The 19796-nt window shown below is 53.4% G+C and overlaps 5 protein-coding genes across 5 annotated transcripts; 2 read left to right on the forward strand and 3 right to left on the reverse strand.

The window, feature by feature from the left end:
• Positions 1–1828: 1828 nt before the first annotated feature.
• Positions 1829–4579, forward strand: LRP88_11536 (ankyrin repeat domain-containing protein; the record flags this gene model as incomplete). The annotated part of the gene is made up of 1 exon (XM_083247962.1): positions 1829–4579. The coding sequence occupies one exon, from the start codon at positions 1829–1831 to the stop codon at positions 4577–4579; it is 2751 nt and encodes a 916-aa protein (XP_083096241.1).
• A 209-nt stretch (positions 4580–4788) lies between these two features.
• On the reverse strand, positions 4789–6099 carry LRP88_11537 (uncharacterized protein; the record flags this gene model as incomplete). The annotated part of the gene is made up of 2 exons (XM_083247963.1): positions 4789–5662; positions 5750–6099. 2 exons carry the CDS (start codon positions 6097–6099, stop codon positions 4789–4791), a joined length of 1224 nt encoding a protein of 407 aa, XP_083096242.1.
• Positions 6100–6430: 331 nt separating this feature from the next.
• Positions 6431–7822, forward strand: LRP88_11538 (uncharacterized protein; the record flags this gene model as incomplete). The annotated part of the gene is made up of 2 exons (XM_083247964.1): positions 6431–6994; positions 7148–7822. The coding sequence occupies 2 exons, from the start codon at positions 6431–6433 to the stop codon at positions 7820–7822; spliced, it is 1239 nt and encodes a 412-aa protein (XP_083096243.1).
• A 6021-nt stretch (positions 7823–13843) lies between these two features.
• Positions 13844–14347, reverse strand: LRP88_11539 (uncharacterized protein; the record flags this gene model as incomplete). The annotated part of the gene is made up of 1 exon (XM_083247965.1): positions 13844–14347. The coding sequence occupies one exon, from the start codon at positions 14345–14347 to the stop codon at positions 13844–13846; it is 504 nt and encodes a 167-aa protein (XP_083096244.1).
• Positions 14348–18613: 4266 nt separating this feature from the next.
• On the reverse strand, positions 18614–19600 carry LRP88_11540 (uncharacterized protein; the record flags this gene model as incomplete). Its single annotated transcript, XM_083247966.1, has 1 exon — positions 18614–19600. The coding sequence occupies one exon, from the start codon at positions 19598–19600 to the stop codon at positions 18614–18616; it is 987 nt and encodes a 328-aa protein (XP_083096245.1).
• Between the last annotated feature and the right edge of the window lie 196 nt (positions 19601–19796).

The raw sequence follows: 19796 nt of genomic DNA on the forward strand, positions 1-19796 counted from the left end.
ATCTGAAAAAACCAGTTTCTTACTTGTAATGCTAGAGACATTTTTCTTACTCGTGATGCTACGTAGTAGCAAAGCTAGAGAGCGTACAAGTGAGCGGAATTAATGTTATTATGAAAATAAGGAAATGGGCTTCTAGCCTGCCCGAATAAGCTATTTAGTAGGCAACCGCCTACGTGGCACTATTGCCTGACTAAGATTCAAGATTGGTGGGCCCACGCTGCCAATGGCCCCACAGGTCTGTGGTTGGCAAACGTGGTTCATACATTTCAGCATGGTTACGCGTAAAAATCATCACGCATCTGCATCAAGGTGGGGGCGGGGAGGAGCTTTCATTTCCATCTCCACTCCGACCACCCCCTCTCAAACTTGCCTCTTGAGCTCGTCTCTATGAAAAAACCTCCATCTAGTAGGGATAGTATGTATTAAAATGAATTTCTTTCCTCTACCGCAGAAACTCGCAAGATTCCTACTCTTGGCGAAGTGAATACGGTCAGATTCCCGCCTGGCTGTGTGATTTGTGAGGGCCTGAGTCTAAGCGCCGGCGTGATGATGGCAGGCCAGCAGGCCCAAATTGTATGGCCAGGTGTGGCCTGGTGCGTCCATTTGTGGCAGTGGCATCACAAGCAACCACCCAGCATGAGGCTGATTCGGCTTGAAATTGGCGCCGAGTGCACCTTGCTGCCTGCGGCTGTATCAACCGACCACCGGAAAGCCCTGGCTTGGAAAAGCAATGTGCTTACTGTGGAGTCATAGTCCCAGAGTGGTCGCTTAGTATTGGCTACCTTGTGTCATGGCTCCCAAGAAGTGCTCCTTGACCAGGCTACCATGCTCGCTTTCGCATGCCCTCTGGCCTGAAGTCCAATGATCAACTGCCAAGACTTGCGGGAAGCGAGGAACCGTTGTTGGTTGGCAAGGCGGCCGGTCTGGGCAGCTCCACGCTCCATAAGACCCTTGTTCCAGCTTGTCCATCATCTACCGTAGCCATTCAGTACGCCTAGCCCATCCCATTTCCTCAGGCGTTTTCCTTTGCTGTCTCAGAATATACTGGTTCTGCTGGCAAGGCGTATTTCTGCTCCCATCGCTTCAAACTGCCAACCAATGTGTCGAGTACGCTACTTGAGGGGGCCTAGAGACCGGCCCGGTCCCCCCTGCTTAGTCTTGGTTGCACTTGGAGGACCAAGCACCCTTCCGGGCACAGCGGAGTTGCGGAAGACTGAGTCACGGGAATAGGCCGGACTACAGGCCCCCTCAAGATTGACAGCATTGCCAAGCGGCCACTTGCGGATGAGGATCTTACTATCTGTGCTTTTATCGCAACTCGCGCATGACGCGCAAGACCGAGGAAAGAGGGCGCGGCGAGAAGAGTGCCAGGTTACCCCACACCTATAAGCGCCGGGCGGCTGAACACGGGCGCAGCGGTTGCCAATGTGGCTTGGCGTCAGGCATAAGCCAGCACAGGCGATCGGGGCTGTGTCCCTCCTCATGCCACACTTTTAGCCGCAGCAGGAAGTGGAAAAAATCCAAGAAACCCGATGTTCCTCCTCGAATAGGAAATTAACTAGACTGTATTGCACAGTTTCTGCCTGATATCTGCAGGCTATTGCGGGGGGTATCGACTCGGACGCCCTGACTGGATGGATGATAGACAAGCTGGAACAAGGGCTCCTCCGCTCAGATCCGATTAGCTGATCTCTGACCTCTTTTATGGGTCCGTTGTTTAAATGTCTTTTCTGGCCCTCCTAAACAACGCTCTTTTAGCACCAACCCCAACGCTTGCGACTATGAAACGCGACCCGTGTTATTCTCATCTTTTTAATGCTCAAGCAAAATGGATTCTCCGCACGCTGCTCTTGCACTGTTTTGCGCCGTATACCTTGGCCGAGTATCTCTGGTAAACTCTCTGCTCGCCTGGGGGGTTCCTGTCAATTCAAAGGATCAGAATGGCCAGACCGCGCTATTCTACGCCGCATCGAAAGGCCACGAGGACTTGGTGAAGACCCTGGTCGGCCATGGGGCTCACATCAACTCGAAGGATGAAGAGGGCCGGACCGTGCTATTCTACGCTGTCTATCACGGTCACGAGAAAGTAGTGGAGTTCTTGCGCGCCCATCAGGCCAACTTCGATTCGATGGCGAACAATGGCGCTATTCTGCTGCTTTTCGCCGCGGCACACAACCACGAGCATATAGTCAACTACCAGCTCAACAACGGGGTTCGCGTCGATTCAAAGGATCAGAATGGCCAGACTGCGCTATTCTACGCCGCATCGAAAGGCCACGAGGACTTGGTGAAGACCCTGATCAACCGTGGGGCTGATATCAACTCGAAGGATAGAGAGGGCCGGACTCCGATGTCCTACGCCGCGTCTCACGGCCACGAGGGCTTGGTGAAGATTCTGATCGACCGTGGGGATTATCCCGAATATTGCGAGACGCACAAGCGGACTCCGCTGTCCTACGCCGCGTCTAACGGCAACGTACGCGTGGTGGAGATTCTACTCGCCCGTGGGGATAATGTCAACTCAGAGGATGAACGGTACCGGACGCCCCTGTCCCACGCCGCATCCAATGGACACGGGCCCGTGGTGAAGATTCTGCTCGCCCATGGTGCTGATATCGATGCGATGGATGAAAAGGGCCGGACGCCCCTGTCGCACGCCGCATCCAATGGCCACGGGCCCGTGGTGGAGATTCTGCTTGACCATGGTGCTGTACTCCATAGGTACAGTAACGCGGGGCGGACTCCGCTGTCCTACGCCGCGTCTCACGGCCACGAGGACTTGGTGAAGACCCTGATCGACCGTGGGGCTTTACGCGATCAGCACGATAACGATAGGCGGACTCCGCTGTCCTACGCCGCGTCTCACGGCCACAAGGGCTTGGTGAAGCTCTTGGTCGCCCATGGGGCTGATATCAACTCAAAGGATCATTGGGGCCGGACTCCATTGTCTCACGCCGCGTCTGGTGGTCACACGGCAATTGTGAAGCTCCTGCTCGATCAAGGCGCTGTTCTGGATTCGCTAGATATAGAGGAGCTGACTCCGTTGTCCCACGCCGTGCCTGGCGGCTTCTTAGACACGGTGAAGCTCCCGCGTTGCGGTCCAGAGGATATACTTTTCCCTCTGTTGTGCTCCGTCGCGGCCCTTCAGTACATATGGAGCACTCTATCCTACGCCATTGATCACGACTACGAGGAAATAGCGAAGCTTCTGACCACCGGAGGGGCTAAGCTCGATTCGATAGCCCGCCCAGATTTGCTTTTCGCTGCGGGATGCGGCGACGAGGACGAGGTGACAAGGCTGCTCGAAAACGGAGCTCCCATCGAAGCGACGAATGCGGCTGGTCAGACTGCGCTGTCCCGCGCCGCATCCAATGGCCACGGGCCCGTGGTGAAGACTCTGCTTGACTATGGGGCTGATATCAACTCGAAGGATAAAGAGGGCCGGATGCCCTTATCCCACGCCGCAATCAATGGCCACGGGCCCGTGGTGAAGACTCTGCTTGACCATGGGGCTGATATCAACTCGAAGGATAAAGAGGGCCGGATGCCCTTATCCCACGCCGCAATCAATGGCCACGGGCCCGTGGTGAAGACTCTGCTTGCCAATGGAGCTGATATCGAAAGGAAGCATATCTGGGACCGGACGCCCCTGTCGCACGCCGCATCCAATGGACACGGGCCCGTGGTGGAGATTCTGCTTGACCATGGTGCTGATATCGAAAAGGAGGATGGCTCAGGCCAGAAGCCCCTGTCCCACGCCGCATCCAATGGCCACGGGCCCGTGGTGGGGATTCTGCTTGCCAAGGGAGCTGATATCAACTCGGAGGATGGACAGTACCGGACGCCCCTGTCCCACGCCGCATCCAATGGCCACGGGCCCGTGGTGGGGATTCTGCTTGCCAAGGGAGCTGATATCAACTCGGAGGATGGACAGTACCGGACGCCCCTGTCCCACGCCGCATCCAATGGCCACGGGCCCGTGGTGAAGACTCTGCTTGACCATGGGGCTGATATCAACTCGAAGGATAAAGAGGGCCGGATGCCCTTATCCCACGCCGCAATCAATGGCCACGGGCCCGTGGTGGAGATTCTGCTCGCCCATGGGGCCGACATCAACTCAGAGGGTACTATCGTCCGGCGCTTGTATCCCAAAGGGTTCGCTATATCAAAAAACACCGCATGGAAGGATATACGGGGCCGGACACTCCTGTCCCACGCTGCATCCAATGGCCACGGGCCCGTGGTGAAGATTCTGCTCGCCCATGGTGCTGATATCGATGCGATGGATGAAAAGGGCCGGACGCCCCTGTCCCACGCCGCATCCAATGGCCACGGGCCCGTGGTGAAGACTCTGCTTGCCAATGGTGCTAATATCGATGCGGTGGATGTGAATGGGTGGATTCCGTTATTCCACGCCGTCTATCACGGCCACGAGGACGTGGTGAAGATTCTACTCGCTAAGAGGGCTGATACCGATTTGGAGAATGAAAAGGAAGAGGCTTCGTTGCCAGGCCTCTCATTTGGGAACCTCTCCTTGGCCGTGGTGGCCCGGATGTTCAAGGCTAAGATGGGGAGATGATATGCATTGACTTCAGGGTCTTCCCCCTGGCACCAAACACTAATCGCCGATGACCTCTCGTGCTCGCACACTTATCTCTGTGTGCTTTCACATCATCTGGTCTGTATTCTCACAGGCACATTCACATTCATCAGGGAGCATTATTTACCTCGAGGCTTTTCCAGTGTTCGTGCCCTGTGGGGCCTCGGTCGGTGCCCTCTCCGCACACCTCACTCGGCGCTCACAGCACACTCGATGTTCCTCGCCTCGCTGAGGATCACGACGAAGTTCCGTCTCATGGCGTTCTTGCTATCGCTCTCAAGCTTCACATCCAGGAGCAACTCTCTCGCAAGCAAGGGAGGGGAGGTCAGATCGATCGGCTCCAAGCGATGACCGTCCCCGATGGTGTAGCCGTGCAGGACAACTTCGCCATGCAGGGGATGGTTCGGTTCGTCATACATAGTGTCGATATAGGCTTCCCACTGCTCAATCCAATTCTGCTGCAGACCCTTTGGGCAGACCTGTATGTCGACACTCCGTGCTGTGCTCCTCACAAAGTACTTGATCGGGTTGTCTCTCTCGCGGGGGCACTGGATACCGAAAGCGTCACCTAGGGGGCAGCGCGAGTGAGCCTCGTCTGTGTCGGGCAGGCAGTTGAGGTAGGGGTTGTTGTAGATGTGGTCATCTATCAGCTGGGACGTACGCGTCAACACCGCCCTGGCAAAGGAAGCGATCGTCTTCCCGCTCGCCATGGTGTCGCCGTCGTAGTGACCGCATATGTCAGGGTGGTCGCGGGCGCTGGTAACCACACGGAACAGGCACGCAAGCTGAGGAAGTCGGAGTGGGAGACGTGTTCCAGGCAGACGCTTTTCCGTCTCGGGCGTGATGGAGCTCGGATCGAGGCAGAATATCCGCGCGAACTCCGGGACGCTCTCCAACGGGAGGGAGTTGAGACGGCGCAGATGTCCAAGCACACCTTGCCCTGGGTCGACATGCTCGGTGTTTTCGGCGTTATCCTGGCTGGGGCTTGCAGATGGCACTTGGCCGTTAGCATCACCATCTTCGTCGTCTAGCGAGTCATCCGAGATATATATGATGTCGTGGCTGCTGTCTGTTTTGTCTGGGACGGAGGCGTCATTTGTAAGGGTCTAGTCGCCCTCATCGGTGCGTGTGTCAACCGGGTCCCTAGACTGGACCTCATCCTCGACGACCTGGGTCTCCATCAGTATCTCATCCCTCTCAGCAGCGGGAACCACAGGTCTGCTGCTCACAAGCGACGTCGTCTCGGCAACCGCAGCGGCGTTGATGTCTAGTTCTTCAGGCGCAAGCTGGGCGCAGAGGCTCGGGAGCATGACCATCTGCGACTGGGAGGCATCCCTGCCAAGCGTGAGTGCATATAGAGTCAAGAAGGTGACGTAGCCTTCGTTGTCGCAGATGTCATAGGCGACCGGATCACCGGGCAGGCGACCTTGAAAGGAGACTACGCGTCGACCGCCAAATAATTCCGAGGCGCGTATCAGGAGGGATTCGAACGAGTGCATCCACGGGCGTGAAGGTCTGGCCCGGTCCATATCATCATCATTGGGTCGAGACGCCTAGTCATCGAGCGAGAGGATGATGCGGCCCCCGGGGCCTGACACAGAACCATCATGATGGATGTCGACATAGGCATATTCTAGCCTCTCAGTGTTTGTCTCCTCCATATCTGTGATGAGTAGGTCCTTGCTAGCCGTGGCGTCTTCTGTACGGGTCTAGCAAGGGTCGAGGTGGATGGGGAGGGCAACTTGGTGAGAAGAGCACTGGCTGTCGGTGTTGGCAGTGAGGTTCTCCCGGGTAGGCGGCCGGGGATATGGCTACCGACTTCGGTCGGAAATGTGGGAGAGGTGTCTCGACTGGGCCAACGATGGCAGCCGACCTTCCCCGTGGTCAGGTCGTTCGCTCAAGGTCTACGTCAAGCAGAAGGCTTGCAAGATCAGGCCGATCAAGCTCATGGCCCACGCAGGGCTCGCCCCCAGGAGCATAACATTCGACGAATACAACCAATACCAGGGCGTCGGGAGCAACCTCCATGCCGCGACAATCTCCATCTGTCGACGGCTGCAGCCTGGTGGACAGGCAGCGCCTTGGGTGTACTTTCTAAGCGGCACGCCTGCCAACAAGTCCGTGACCGACTTTAATGCCAGCTACAGCATCATCCAGTCTGATCCTGAGCAGAGGCATCACTTCGGGAACGCCACCCGGCGGCTAGACCGATGCTGTACTACACACTCGGGGGCCAGCCAGGAAGCCGAAACGCGAGCAGCCATGATTACCGTGAGGGATCTGATCTCACCCTGGATGACCGCAAGGGGTGAGAAGAGCCCTATCGCCAATGGCCTGATTACAGCAGCAAGAAGCCTTACTATGCTCTTCGAGCTCTCGTTCGAGACGCCGGAAGTGTATAAGAAGGTGTATGAACATCTGCTGCGCTGGGCACAGGAGGAGATAGCCGATGAGCCTTCTTTCGACATACAGAAATTCGGTCGTATACATACGTCGCTCAACGTCATGCTCCGCGGAGCATCGCTCCCGGGCCTTATGTCCTCCTAGATCGATGGCGATATCCCGTGGAAGGGCGACGACGTTGGGTCAGACCAACAACCAGAAGGGGAGGGCCGGTATGAGTCCTATGCCGACGAGTACACCAAGAGTGATGAAATGTTCTCAGCGCTTTCCGTCATCAACAACGCCTCCCGGGGCATTGAGCTCGAACGCCAGTACACCTCGACACGTGCACCGCTCCACGCACTCCTGTTCACGGCATTCCCTGCCGTTGCGGCTAGTGTATTTAACTTTGTCAACAAGAAATGCAGGACTTTTGCGGAGGCAGAACTGGTGACCGCCTGGCATCAACCGCACAAACGCGAAGCTCTGATCAGCCGCCTAGTGCAGAGGGCAGCCGAGATCCGCGCATCTGGTGAGCCAAAGTCCATCGTCCTCGTCACCACCTTCAACGTGCTATCGGCTGGGCGCAACGATCTGGTGTTCGCCAACATCGTGATTAAGCTCGGCGAGCCATGGACCAACGCCCTGACGGAGCAGGCCATCGGGCGTGTGGACAGGCCTGGGCAGGGCCAGCCTACCTTCTTCTTCGACCTTTTCCGCCGGGACAACGAGGCAGAGGCACTGGCCCGCGCGCGGAACCGACACCGCAAGGGGATTCTGGGTGAGAAGCGACCTGATAATCGCCTGTTCGGCATCATCGACACCAATCCCTCATCGTGAAACCGGGCCCGACTGGCAGCGAGGTTCCTCCTGCGCTCACGCCGACAGGCCTTCCACGGTCGAAGTCATCGTATCTTCAGATATCAGAGATTGGCACACGGATCAAGGCGGCCTTGTTTTGGAAGCTCAGTCGGCTGGCGGTTGTGGGGGTGCCACAGTGTGATCCCGAGTCCACGTTCCTTCTGTACAACTCAGCCCCCTTGATTATCCTACGATCATGGAAGTGCTGTATATGACTATTTATTATGAGCTCAGTTAAGATTTGCTATCCTGATCCTACGTATGCAGTGGCCAAGTGTGATGAGCGTCAATGCCCCAACCACGATGGCCTCCTCTTGGTACTTCAGAGCAAGAATCGTCAGACCATATGCATGTGCTCAACATGGGTAGGTGTGATAAGAGAGCTGCCGCCACGTCTGATACCTATGTCTTGAGCTAGTATGTTGTATATATGCCCACGTAGAAATGCATATCCCTCCATGAGGTCAGAGACGGGCTACTCAAAGGCAGCACAGACGGTCCCCTGGCTCAATCTTCTGGCTCAATGTACCCATCAAAGGCCGGGTTTCAAATATAATAAAGAACGCATTATCACCACATCATAGCATCATATTTCAATACTAACACAATGGCTTTTTTTTTAATTTTAGTTTTTTTGCTGCCTGCAGACTGCAGTAGAAGACTCATACCTAGGCTCCAAATAATGCTCGAATTGTTGAATCGGAGGGGGGCCTCCAGGGGGCGTGGAGGGCATGGTCGTGACCTCCTTGTCATGGACTTCTCCGTGTATTTTGGCGGTTGCGCCGTCTGTAAGTCTCACTCATCATGATCTCCTGATGTCGGCGTTTACATTGTGAGAGCCGTAAGTTACGAAAAGACCCTTGGTAAAGTGACTTTGACAGCCGTCAAGCAGAATAATACTCCTCTACCGCTCTCGAGCCGTCTTCGTGTGCTTGAAGATGTGTCCAAATCATTCTGAAACGAGAAAGTTATTGATAATATATCCCTTTGGAGAGGCTGTGATTACTGCCTCGCCATAAAGTTCATTGCCAATCCACCTGGGCGGAACTTGGACATCGCGAATGATAATGAACGGCGGTATCACCACCCCAGCCATCGAGATGACCTCAGTACTCGTGATGGAGATAGTGTCGTATGACGTCGGTCCGTCACTTTCCGCTGGGCATCTCTTGTAGCTGCCTTTCTTCTATGAAAGATTCTGTAATGCCTTCTCATGCAGCGGCGAACCCAGAAGCGAGAGGCCGTAGCCTTCATGCCAGCAGCATCGAGGACCGCATTCGCGGAGATGGCTGACAGACCCAAGCCGACCAGGCCATGGCTCTGGCATAAGGTTGGCCTCCTTCTGACGAAGAGAGTGTCTGGGCCTGGAATGCCGAAAGGAGTCCATCTGATCTGCTGATTGCCGGATGGTTTGTTGGGCGCTGACCTCGAAATACTCGCTGAGGTGGCCCTTTCTGAAAAGCTGCTGGTAGAAAACCCCTGAAGACCAATACTGTGAAGTCGGCGTCTTGCCCAACGCCTGTAGGCCTTAGCGTCCTTCCCCTGCCTGGCGGGTCTCTTTATGGCTGGTGCGAAGGCGCTGGCGAATCTGTCGGATGCGACTATAGATCTAATGACTAACTCTGACCCTAATCCTCAGGCTGTAAGGCAACAGCGGCCATACTCTCGCCGCTGCGACTAGGCTCACCCTCCTCATCCTCCCCCGTAACCTCCGAGACACTGACATGGACGACTTCGTTACCACCCTCGTTCAGGAATGAACGGTGTCTCACCGAGTGCTCTCGCTGCTCCGCCAGTCACTTTGGCCAGTTTAGGAACCCCTTGGTGCAGTGTCCCGTCGTTGTAGAGGTGGCGAGCTACGGAGTGGAGGCCCTCCTCGGCCGCCGATGGCACTGCCCGATCCGTGTCTTCTTGCACACGGCCATGAGCAGCCCCCAGGTCTGATCGCCTCATGCACCCCTTGGCAGCTTTATGCTATGGAGAAGCACATGTACGACGTCCGGTATGCGCGGTGGAGCATGGTCGTCGCATGAGGTTCTTTATTATTTTCTGCAAACATAAGAGTCAATATCAAAGCCATTAGCATTAACATGTCATAGTACATAAGAACAAATTGCGGCCTAAAGTATCGAAATACCATCAATATCTATAAATAGCTAATGTGTTCTTTATTATAGCTGAAGCCTGGCCCTTGATGGGTTAACCTGAGCCGGAAGATCGTCTATTCATAGCAGCTAAGAGTTGATCCTAATGTGCAACGAGCAATTATACCTACGGGGAATTATGAAATGCAGAGCGTTCTGACATCATCTGCTATCTCGCTTAGGTCCCAAGCTTTACAAAGTAATATAACATACAGCTCGTCTGGAAAACCCCCCCCGCCTCGATGCATTTGTCGTTGATGTGCTCAAGAACCGCACGGCATGTGTCGACAGAATCCGCTCCGATGGCGTGGTTAGGGCAGGACGGTAGCATCTGCATCCCGATCCACACATCATCGTATGGCGCCTCTTCCGTGGGATGCTGGGCGTTGACCTTGAGATTATCGAGCCGATTACAAAACGACTCTATGAAATTGACTCTCGACTCTTTATTTGAGCTGAATTGGGCTGCTTCGGGGTGGGTTTCTCTCCAACAGACGAGCGAACTACCGGCACCAGTTGCCGCCGGGGCCGATATAGAATAAGAGTCAGTTGGGGCCGTGGTGGGTATCGCTGCTGTTGCAGAGTCGGAGGTAGAGGCCTTGGGTAGGCTGATACTGAATGAACTCGCAGAGACGTCTGTCTCGGTCTGTATCTTGGATGGAGTGACTGTACTGTCACGGTCTGTCGATGTGGCCGTCGAATCCGAACTGCCCCTGCTCGCCACACTAGAGGCAGGTGAGCTTGTCGATTTTGTGTATGCGTTTTGGTTCAGCTGCAGGGCCCTAGGGCAGTCGTCTGACCATGTGGCTGGGGGGATGATTTCCATGCTGGCGTCATATGGAACCTTGTATGTCCGCCCGGGGTAAATCTTGTTTATGTTAATGCCGGGATTCAGAGCCTCGACTTCATTATAATCAAGTCCGGGAAGGGCCTGCCCAACGTCTTGGGCAAACGTGTCCCCGTCATGAGGGACCCAGGTGGCATAGTTGTAAGTGCAAGCCGTGCTCGCAAGGGAAATCGAGGAAAGCCAGAGTATTGGTTTCATTGTGGTAAAGAGATAAGGCCCTTCCCTCCACGATTTAAGAGGTTCAATCCTGTCCTTGAACTACCTATTTCTAGTTATCGCTATAAATAGCAGCTCGAAATAGCAGCTTGAGCTGCCTTTGAAAGCTGCTTTCTGAAACACGCCGATGTGTCGAGGGTGTTCTAACTATGGATAAGCCGGTCGTGCTCAGCAGCTGCATTTGCTATCGCTATCTTCCAGCTGGTATATTTCGCATATGAAGATAGTAGGAGGACGAACGCGAAGTATGTAGGGCCACGGGGACGTCGGGCCGTGATTGCGCGGCCTTCTGCAGCCACCAACTCTGAGTGGAAGTAAGTGAGACTCGCTAAGCTTCTAGCTCATGGCTAACACCCATAGACGCCATCTATACCACGATTTGCAGCCCTATGTGTGTCTCGACACATCATGTCAACATGGCGGCTCTCCCTTCTCTAGACGCGACGAGTGGCTACAACATCTGGCTCTAGACCATGACATGGCGCCAAATTGGGAACGGATCAAATGCCTTCTGTGCACGGATACGAAGCCGGCCTAGGAAAGATTGCAATCACCGCACATCTGAACCGACACCTTGAGGAACTATCTCTTTTGGCACTACCTGCAGCCCCGAACTCCAACACCAACTCTAAAATAACAAGTTCCGATTAAAGCAAGCAATGCATAGAAATATATCTATATATATATAAATGCTCTCGTTAAGTGGAAAGATAAACCTCAACTAGTTCTAGCCATGATACGATATTATATCTAGAAACGATAGCGAAATGCTCTATGTCTAATTCCTGATCAATTAGTGTTGATTGAGATGTTTAGCTGGTTTGTGGGCTTTGTATGACGGAGCCCGATGAGGAAGGCAGGGGCGATGTAATAGATGAGTGCCTGGGATGACGATCATTGGTTGGTATCTACTCAATTGATATCTAGGGTTATAGCTCAAGGCGACCCGAGTGCATCCTGTTGTTGCTGCTTAGATGCTTCTTTAACCGAGGCTTAAAAGCCCCCCATCCCGATTCCACCTACTCAACCATCCGCATCCAGCTTCCCCGATGGCTCTATCTTACTTTCCTGGCTACATAGCTGCTCGCCAGCCGCGGGTCCCTTAACTTCTCGGTCTAAACATCAAAGGAGCAAGGCAATCATAAAGCCAATTCGTATTACACTACAACATATAACTAAATAATATAGTTAAATTGTTGCTGACTAGTCACTTCTGTGCGACTGCACCTAGCAATTCCTCCTCTTATAGAACCCTTACTTGAAAGATGTGGTCAGCGAATAATATGAAGAGCAAACTTGCGTGGCAACTTGTATCTTGTTGTGCTTTGGCCGGAGGTTAGCGTAAAACTCGTCTGTATATTTATCTTCAGTCCCATTAAGATGCGCTCTGGCTCTATATGAAGATGGTGCGATATCCTGCCCTCGTTGATCTGCGTTGGTTGAGGCGCTCATGAGGCAAGCAAGGAAAGCGTAGACCAAGGCTGACGAGGGTATTCATGTCGGATTCCCCGGACGCAGAATCGAGTAAAGCTTCATAGAGAAACTCAGGCCTAGCTTCGAAGTCTTATGATCTCCGCTAGATGATGGCTATAATTACCTAGTCTGGCTTGTTTTGAGGGCAAGAATCTAGAGCCTGACGAGATATATCTGGTCAAATTGTCTGCCAAGCTCTAGAAAAATACATAAGCAGCCGGCAGGGTGCGTGTATGAGTTAGTGGCTAACTGGGCTCCTCCCGCGATGGAGATGCACATCCCAAGCACGGTTAATGATGGTTCACGTAGCGGGCGGGAAGCTCAGCCTGCAGCCAAAGCAGGTTGGGTTTCCTTATCCTATCTTAACTGCCATCCGCCATGTATTAGGCTGTGCCTAAGGAGTACGCCTCTCTTCGAGATACGTAGCGTCCGTTCCCTATCTGTCTTGTAAATTACCTTGTCATCATAAAGTAATGCTCTGGGGTTTGGTTGCATGTAGCGGCCTCTGATTATAAACGTCCTAAATCCATCCCTTATGTATCATCGTTCCATAGTATTCAGCTCCCTTGCTTACTACTTGGTCCTACCCTGGTATCTAGTAAGCTCGGCTGTGCGAGTAGCTGTAGCGCTACGAGCCTTTCCCCCTTCTGTTCCTCTTCGGGCAGACTCCCTTGTAGACGCTCCTCGTAGTGGACAATCTGTGTCAAGATCATCTGATTGGCCTTAAGCGTGAGCCCAAGTCTTTATATTCAAGGCGGCGTTGAGCGCCGCTCAAGTCAATATGAAGCTACGCGTGAATCCTCGTGGCATCGTCGGGGTCCCAGCCTACAATAGACCCTCCGCCCTCCTCAATTCTACCAAAGGACAACGAGTCATCACCCGAGTTGGCTTTGTCAGCTAGACGATAGAGCCTGTATACACTCCACAGTAGTCTATTTCTGCTATTTCCACCATGAGAGGGGAGTCCTTCCTGAGATAGAGGACCCCGGGGACATAATAGATATATCCCACAACAGTGGATGGCTCTGTGAGTGATTATCCTGCCCAAGCTGCGCTACCAGGATTGAGGAGGCCTAGACTAAACCCTCTTCGCTGTTCCCTATGTCACTGGCACAATATTTTCCAGCCTCGCTGCTGTTTTCTTTGTCTCCACTCTCGCCGTTCTCGGTATTGCGGTGCTCTCTTCCTAGCTGGTCCACTTGTCAGCATCATCAGGCCGCAACCACAGGCAACCACGCCCCGTAACCTACCCCAGTCTTGAGCCTTTAACTTGACCGCCCGCTCGGGGTACTGTTGGGCGAGGCCAAGCTTCTGTACAGGTTAGGGTTGACTGTCCCGCCCCCGGCATTTGATGCTGACATGGCGAGGTTCGAGGTCATCCTCGTTGTCGAAGCAAAGCCAACCGTCTTGGTCCCAGATTGGTATACGAAGGTTCATACGGTAGTACCACGCCCGAAGACCCTGAACGGTGCGCTCGGGGATGCGACCGAATCGAGCGGCAAACTCTTGCTTGATTCGCTGCCGCTTCATCTTCTTGTCGTGCCAGGCGTAAATGATGAGGTCTCCTTCCTCGGTTGTGTACTTCTGGTTGATGTGTCTGTTCTCACTCTCGGGCGGCGGGCTTGGGTAGCAATCCATCATGCCCGTTTGTCTCTGCAGAGGTTGGTTCCACGCAACTGTAGCACAGCCCACCTTTCCATGGGGGTTATTGTAGCTGCTGAAGGGACCGCAGTTGCTCTGTAGTGATTGCCTGGCGTGGCCACCGGTGAGGGTGTACTGATCAAAGCTTGTGATGGTTCCTCGTCGAGAGTGTGGTTTTTGCATGTTGAAATCCGATGTGAGCGGCGCGAGCACTGGTATTTATCAAGGCGCGTCGATGTGAGGCTCGTGTTGGCGTTACTATTTACTATCTACCCGAGTTAGACTCTAATTCGGACAATGCAAAACAAACCAAAATTGACCAGTCCATTGTTTTGTTTGAGGCGCAGGGAAGTAGCCATGCCGCACCTGACGGGGAGGAGGTCGAGGAGAAGGTAATAGAACCTAAGCAAAGATGCAGCAATGCACCAGCATAGCCGGTCAATACCAAACCCCAAACATAGTCGGGAAAAGTCCCGAGACGATACCAACCCCAGACAGTTATTCGTATACCAGCGTGAAGGAGTAACTTAGAAGGATAGGTGTCTGGAATCATGCACCAAGTATAGACCATTATGAAACGCCAGTGAACGTTATGCCGTCGCATATGATAGATAGTGAGCCACGTAATAATGTTTAGAATTCCGTGTTCTGATGGGGCTAGTTGACAGATTTCTAGTTGAGAATAGGATTAGGCGGAAATGCCAAGTGGAACTACCGAAGAGAAGCACATAAAAGGCGCATGAATAATAGTTGTATTAATAAATTAAATTAGCTTTCTTGCAACTCCTATCCTCGTTATGATAATACTTTTTCATTCCCCGATGATAGATAAGGACGCTTGTACCATCACTAATCGTTGCCGTCATAGCCATGGCCTCGATCACCTCTGGAGCCAATGTTTCATGCCCTTGATCCAGGCGATAACGCCGGCCTGAAAGTTGAGTTATTGACCTATAATGTAATATTTGAGCATTAAGGCTTCGGTCGTTCTCTATGGCTTGGCGTGCGGCGTCCTCAACTTGTGATAGAGATATTCCAGGGCCCTGTTTAGTGGTGTTTCCCGAGGTTTGGCCTGGTCGAGTTTTCTCCGCGCCGTCGCCACTCCCAGTATCATGGGGGGAATTCTTTCCGATAAGCTCGCTGATAAGGGAAATTCGTCGTGCGCATGTCGGCTTGATGCGTGGAAAAGCCTCAGATTTTGGCTCATGGGTGTCATCATTGTCCTTGAACCCCTGCAGGCTTTCGCTGTCGTCAATCGCATAATCACCAGGCGGACTGGTGGTAGACAGAGTTGCAGTTGTCGCCCATGTTGAGGGTAATGGAGAGGGATCATTTGCCGTCGAGATGAGCTTGGTAAGAACTTGCCGCACTTCTGAATCTTTGGCCAGGCTGGGACGAGAAAACGAAGTCCTGGTCTCCGTTCGAGGCATAGCAACGGTATCAGTCTTTGGCTTGACGCCAATAGTGCAAGAATCGACAGTCCGTGTAAGCGCAGTCGCGATGCTCGTTCGAGTGTTTCCGAACACGGCGATAGGAGCAAAAAGTGGAGTCAGGCAAGAAGAAGGCGAACAAGGCGAACAAGAGGCTCACCAGGCGAACCAGTAGCACAGGGGCCTCTTTGCATTTTTATTCCCAAAGGATATCAGTGCACCCACCAACGTAGATAGATATTCACACCCAAACTTTCGTGAAATGATATGTGATACGCAGGCGGAGGGTGTCTTTTGTCTTCCATGTCTCCCATGTCTCCCATGTCTCACCTCTCCCTACGTTCTTGGTGACTGTACCCTGTAGCGGTGTGTGCATACCCATTCTCCAACTGATCACACCCCGTGGGGATAACATGCCCCACAGTCAGCTCAGCGCGCTAAGACCGGCTCGGGAACCAGGGCCATCCCGAGCCCCGTGTCTGACTGGGGCTGCCTCGAGGTTGGACCAGTGGCCCAGCCCCGACCCTGATCATGACAGGGGCCCGAGAGGGAGCATCTTATCCCTGCCTACACCTATCCTGATACGTTTATTCTTCCCGTGTGTGGTAGATCCAGCCAGCCACTCACAACCGCCTCGATGATCAACGCACCCAGAAGGAAAAAGCAAGATTTGGGGGGGGGGGGAGGGACCAACCTCGACAGAATTTTTGGAGAGTCCAGAGCTCCTCGGCTACCCACCACTCTTCATGCACGAGTCCACGACCTGGTCCACGAGTCCACGACTAGTCCACGAGTCCACGACTAATCCACGAGTCCACGACCTGGTCCACGAGTCTATGACAGGTGGTAAAAGAGATTCGCTCTCTGCTATCTCTAGATTAGTGCTCAAATGGCCGACATCTATCAGAGCAAGAGCGATGCCTCTAGTACCCTCAGTCAGAGTTGGAACACGGAGTGTCTTCCAGCCAATGCTGCATTATCGAAACTTCAAGTCAGTAACACTGTGTTCACTACAAGGGAACAGAAGACCCTGGCTAGCGGGTTGAAGATGTATCGGCAATCCAATCCTTCGGATCGTCGAATCAGGACTTTCCGGGACTTTCTCAAGCCGATCGTCAGCGCGTCGCCATGCGCAGCCCTTCTTTGTTTGATGAGGCTGGGCCATTCTCGCCTCGGCAGAATGGTGGAGAGCGAGCGCACGCAGCTCCGAGCCTCCATTCTCGCCAACGCACGTACTTTCGAGACCGAGGCCCTCAAGAAGAAATTCAGGCGCCTAGGCGTTTACGAGATGATACTAAACGACGAAGCGTCGACAGGGTTGGTCACGATGGCGGCGTCCAAGACCCACATTCTCTTCCTTGGGATCCCAGAAGTAGACGACATAGCGAGCAACGACATGCTAGGCATTCCCGTGGATCTTGAAGACCTGGAGATTCTCAACAAGCATCTTTACACACTCCTCACGCCAGAGAAAATCAACAACCTGCAAACCCACCTGGGCCCCTCCTTCATAAGTCATAGGGGCAACAAGTTGGTGATTCACCAGGCTGTCCTGACGATTCTTTATGCGTGTCAAGGTCCGACTGTCACCGCGGACTTTCGTGCATGGGCCGAGCTCCGGGATCTGAATCAACGCGACCAGCTTGTCGAGCGTATTCAGGCCATGCCACAGACAAAGATGCTCGTTTTTGTTTCATGCACCAATAGTTCCTGGCCTTCTCCAGGGCTAGAAGAGTTTCACAGCTATATGAATCTCATTGAAGCCGCCTATGGAAATGTCGTCGTCTGCCCCAGCGAGACCGAGGTCAAATGGGCGGAGCTCAAGATTGGCGATATACGAGCATTCAATGGCATTGCCCAGAGCAGCAACAAATTCACCTACCGCCCGAAAACATGTCTCGGGATCGGGGAATGCACCCTGCCGGATATTTGTGCTCGCCATGCAATGAAAAGGAGCCATAGTTGCGGCGGTGCTCACGTCAAAGTTACGGGAGCTAACTCGCGTCCCGGTTTACGATGTCAGCTACCCACGACCGCACCGACAGCCATGCGAGCGGGCTCACGCACCATAAAATCGGCATCCTCGAAGCATGTTTGGTTTCATCAGGAGCTAGTCGAGTCATTTGGTCAGTTTGGCGAGTTTCGGGTGTGGTTAGTTCAAGGGAAGGCCCTCAAGGCCGCGCAAACAAAATTTGACTCTGCCTTCGATTCCAAGTCTACCGGGAAACCCAAAGGCCTGGCAGTGATGCCGGTGGAGCTGAGTTCATTCTCCTGGTACTCCAATGATCCAGCAGAACAGCAGAGCAAGTGGAACGAGCTGTATGAATTTGCCGAGATGGTCAACTCATGCCTCCAGAACAGGCATGATGCTGACCGACACTACCAATCTGTCCAAGTGGGTTTGCGCCTTGATATTGGGATATCTGAGCACAGTTCTCGCGGGGCCTTTTTCGTCAATGAAGCTACCAGGTTCAATTGCGCGGACTACATGTCTGAGCTGATCTGTCAGCCCTTCACTGAGATTTCAATGGCGTTGGGAGCGGCGATAGCTCAGAAGTGTGAGGATGGAGGGTGGTGGCTGAGATAGATATTGAGGGAATGGTTCGGTCACTTACAAGAAGAAAACATTGTCAAAGACAGCCACTGTGTGAGGTTTCGTCATCATTGCCGCTTGGGTTACTAGTTGAGTTTGTTGTTTGGAGAGTGACGACCGAGGCAAGGCCACGACATGCCAATGTATGGCCGCTGTCAAGTTGCAAGGCAGGACCAACCAGTAAGTTCGTCAAGAGGGAGCAATATGGAGTGTATACAAAGCCATGAATTCAAGTAGTTCAATAGGAAACGGAAAAGGTGCATGTAAACTGCTTCAGAGCCACAAAGACACCGACATTCTGACCCTTTCACTCCAACGTTTTATATCAACGCGGCGCATTACCATGCGAGTCAGCCATCCGATACAACCATCATCTCGTCGATATACTGTTGTGCATTCAAACCCAGAGTCTGAACCGTCTTCTGTCTAGACCTCAAGGCCGTGTTCAGCAAGGTAATCCTTCGTTTCATTCTCCCACTTGTCCATCGACCGAGCAACAGACATACGCTCGAGATCCCCCTCGACGGCAGATTTGCCAACGTGCTGAACCCTGAGGTACAGTACCCCACTCCGACGGTAGTGGGAATGAATTTGCAGACACCGATTGGGAACCCTAGGGTGTTTTTTGGCTTCCTGGGCCCGTCCCCCTCGGAGAGATCTCCAATATGTGAGTACCGCAGCGCCGTGCTCTAGGTGCAGATCACGCTCATCCACCCACGACTCAAAGGTGCCATTAGTGCAGTCTTTCGAAAGGATTGAAAAGCTAAAGAACACCGTCAAGTCTGTTTGCACCTTTCGGTGCCCGTGAATGAACTGAATGCCGTCTTCGGGTACAGAGGGCCCCTGGAGCCATTTTTGGTACGGGTTGGGCCAGCACTTGAGAAGCTCCGTTTCTAGTAGACGCACCGACTTGTAGTTGAAAATAAGCTTGCAGGTCGGGTTTTGAGGCCAATCTTCCTCAAAGAACCGCTTCTTTTCGCGGTTCGTTCCGGAGAAGATAGGGTCGCCAACCATTTGGACCTGCAAATGATCGGGCTTTTCCGGGCAGCGACCCAAGACCCTGAGCACAGAAGACGGAATAAGGCCCTTGGGACGCTCAAATTCATCCTTGCAGTTCCAGTATGTGCAGACAGCCGAGCTGCATACTTCTTGAACATCGGCCTCGCCCAACCAGACCCGCTCGCCAGTGGCCAACATGCACTGAAGGTAATAACGTTTTCCGTTCTGCCTGTGATCCGCGATGAATTGAATGCTGGCCAACCGAGGATCTTGAGAGGTAGTTGGCGGCTGGGCGCGAATTGATCCTTCTTCGTCATCGCTCGTGTCATTCTCTTGGCCGACCAGGCTATTGATAGCCCCCAGAGCAGCTTGTTGCTCGGCGCTTTCGGTTCCGTCGTCCATGTACTGGTTCATTGCCTCGTGGGTTGGGTCTTCGTGCGCTTCAGGCTGTGGTTGGGGACTTGCGAGTTGGACAAGTGTGTTACATGCTTGTCCCTCCATTCTGGGTGCTCTAGAAGCCTTTCCCCGGCGTGGAGGTCGGAGACTGCTAGGGCGGCGCCCCCCTCTGATCCTTGACATCGTTTTGGAAATAGGGCAAAGTGGGAGCTGG

The sequence above is a fragment of the Fusarium phalaenopsidis genome (assembly GCF_050370095.1).
Source record: "Fusarium phalaenopsidis strain FUZ10S chromosome Unknown contig_32314, whole genome shotgun sequence".
NCBI lineage: Eukaryota > Fungi > Ascomycota > Sordariomycetes > Hypocreales > Nectriaceae > Fusarium > Fusarium phalaenopsidis.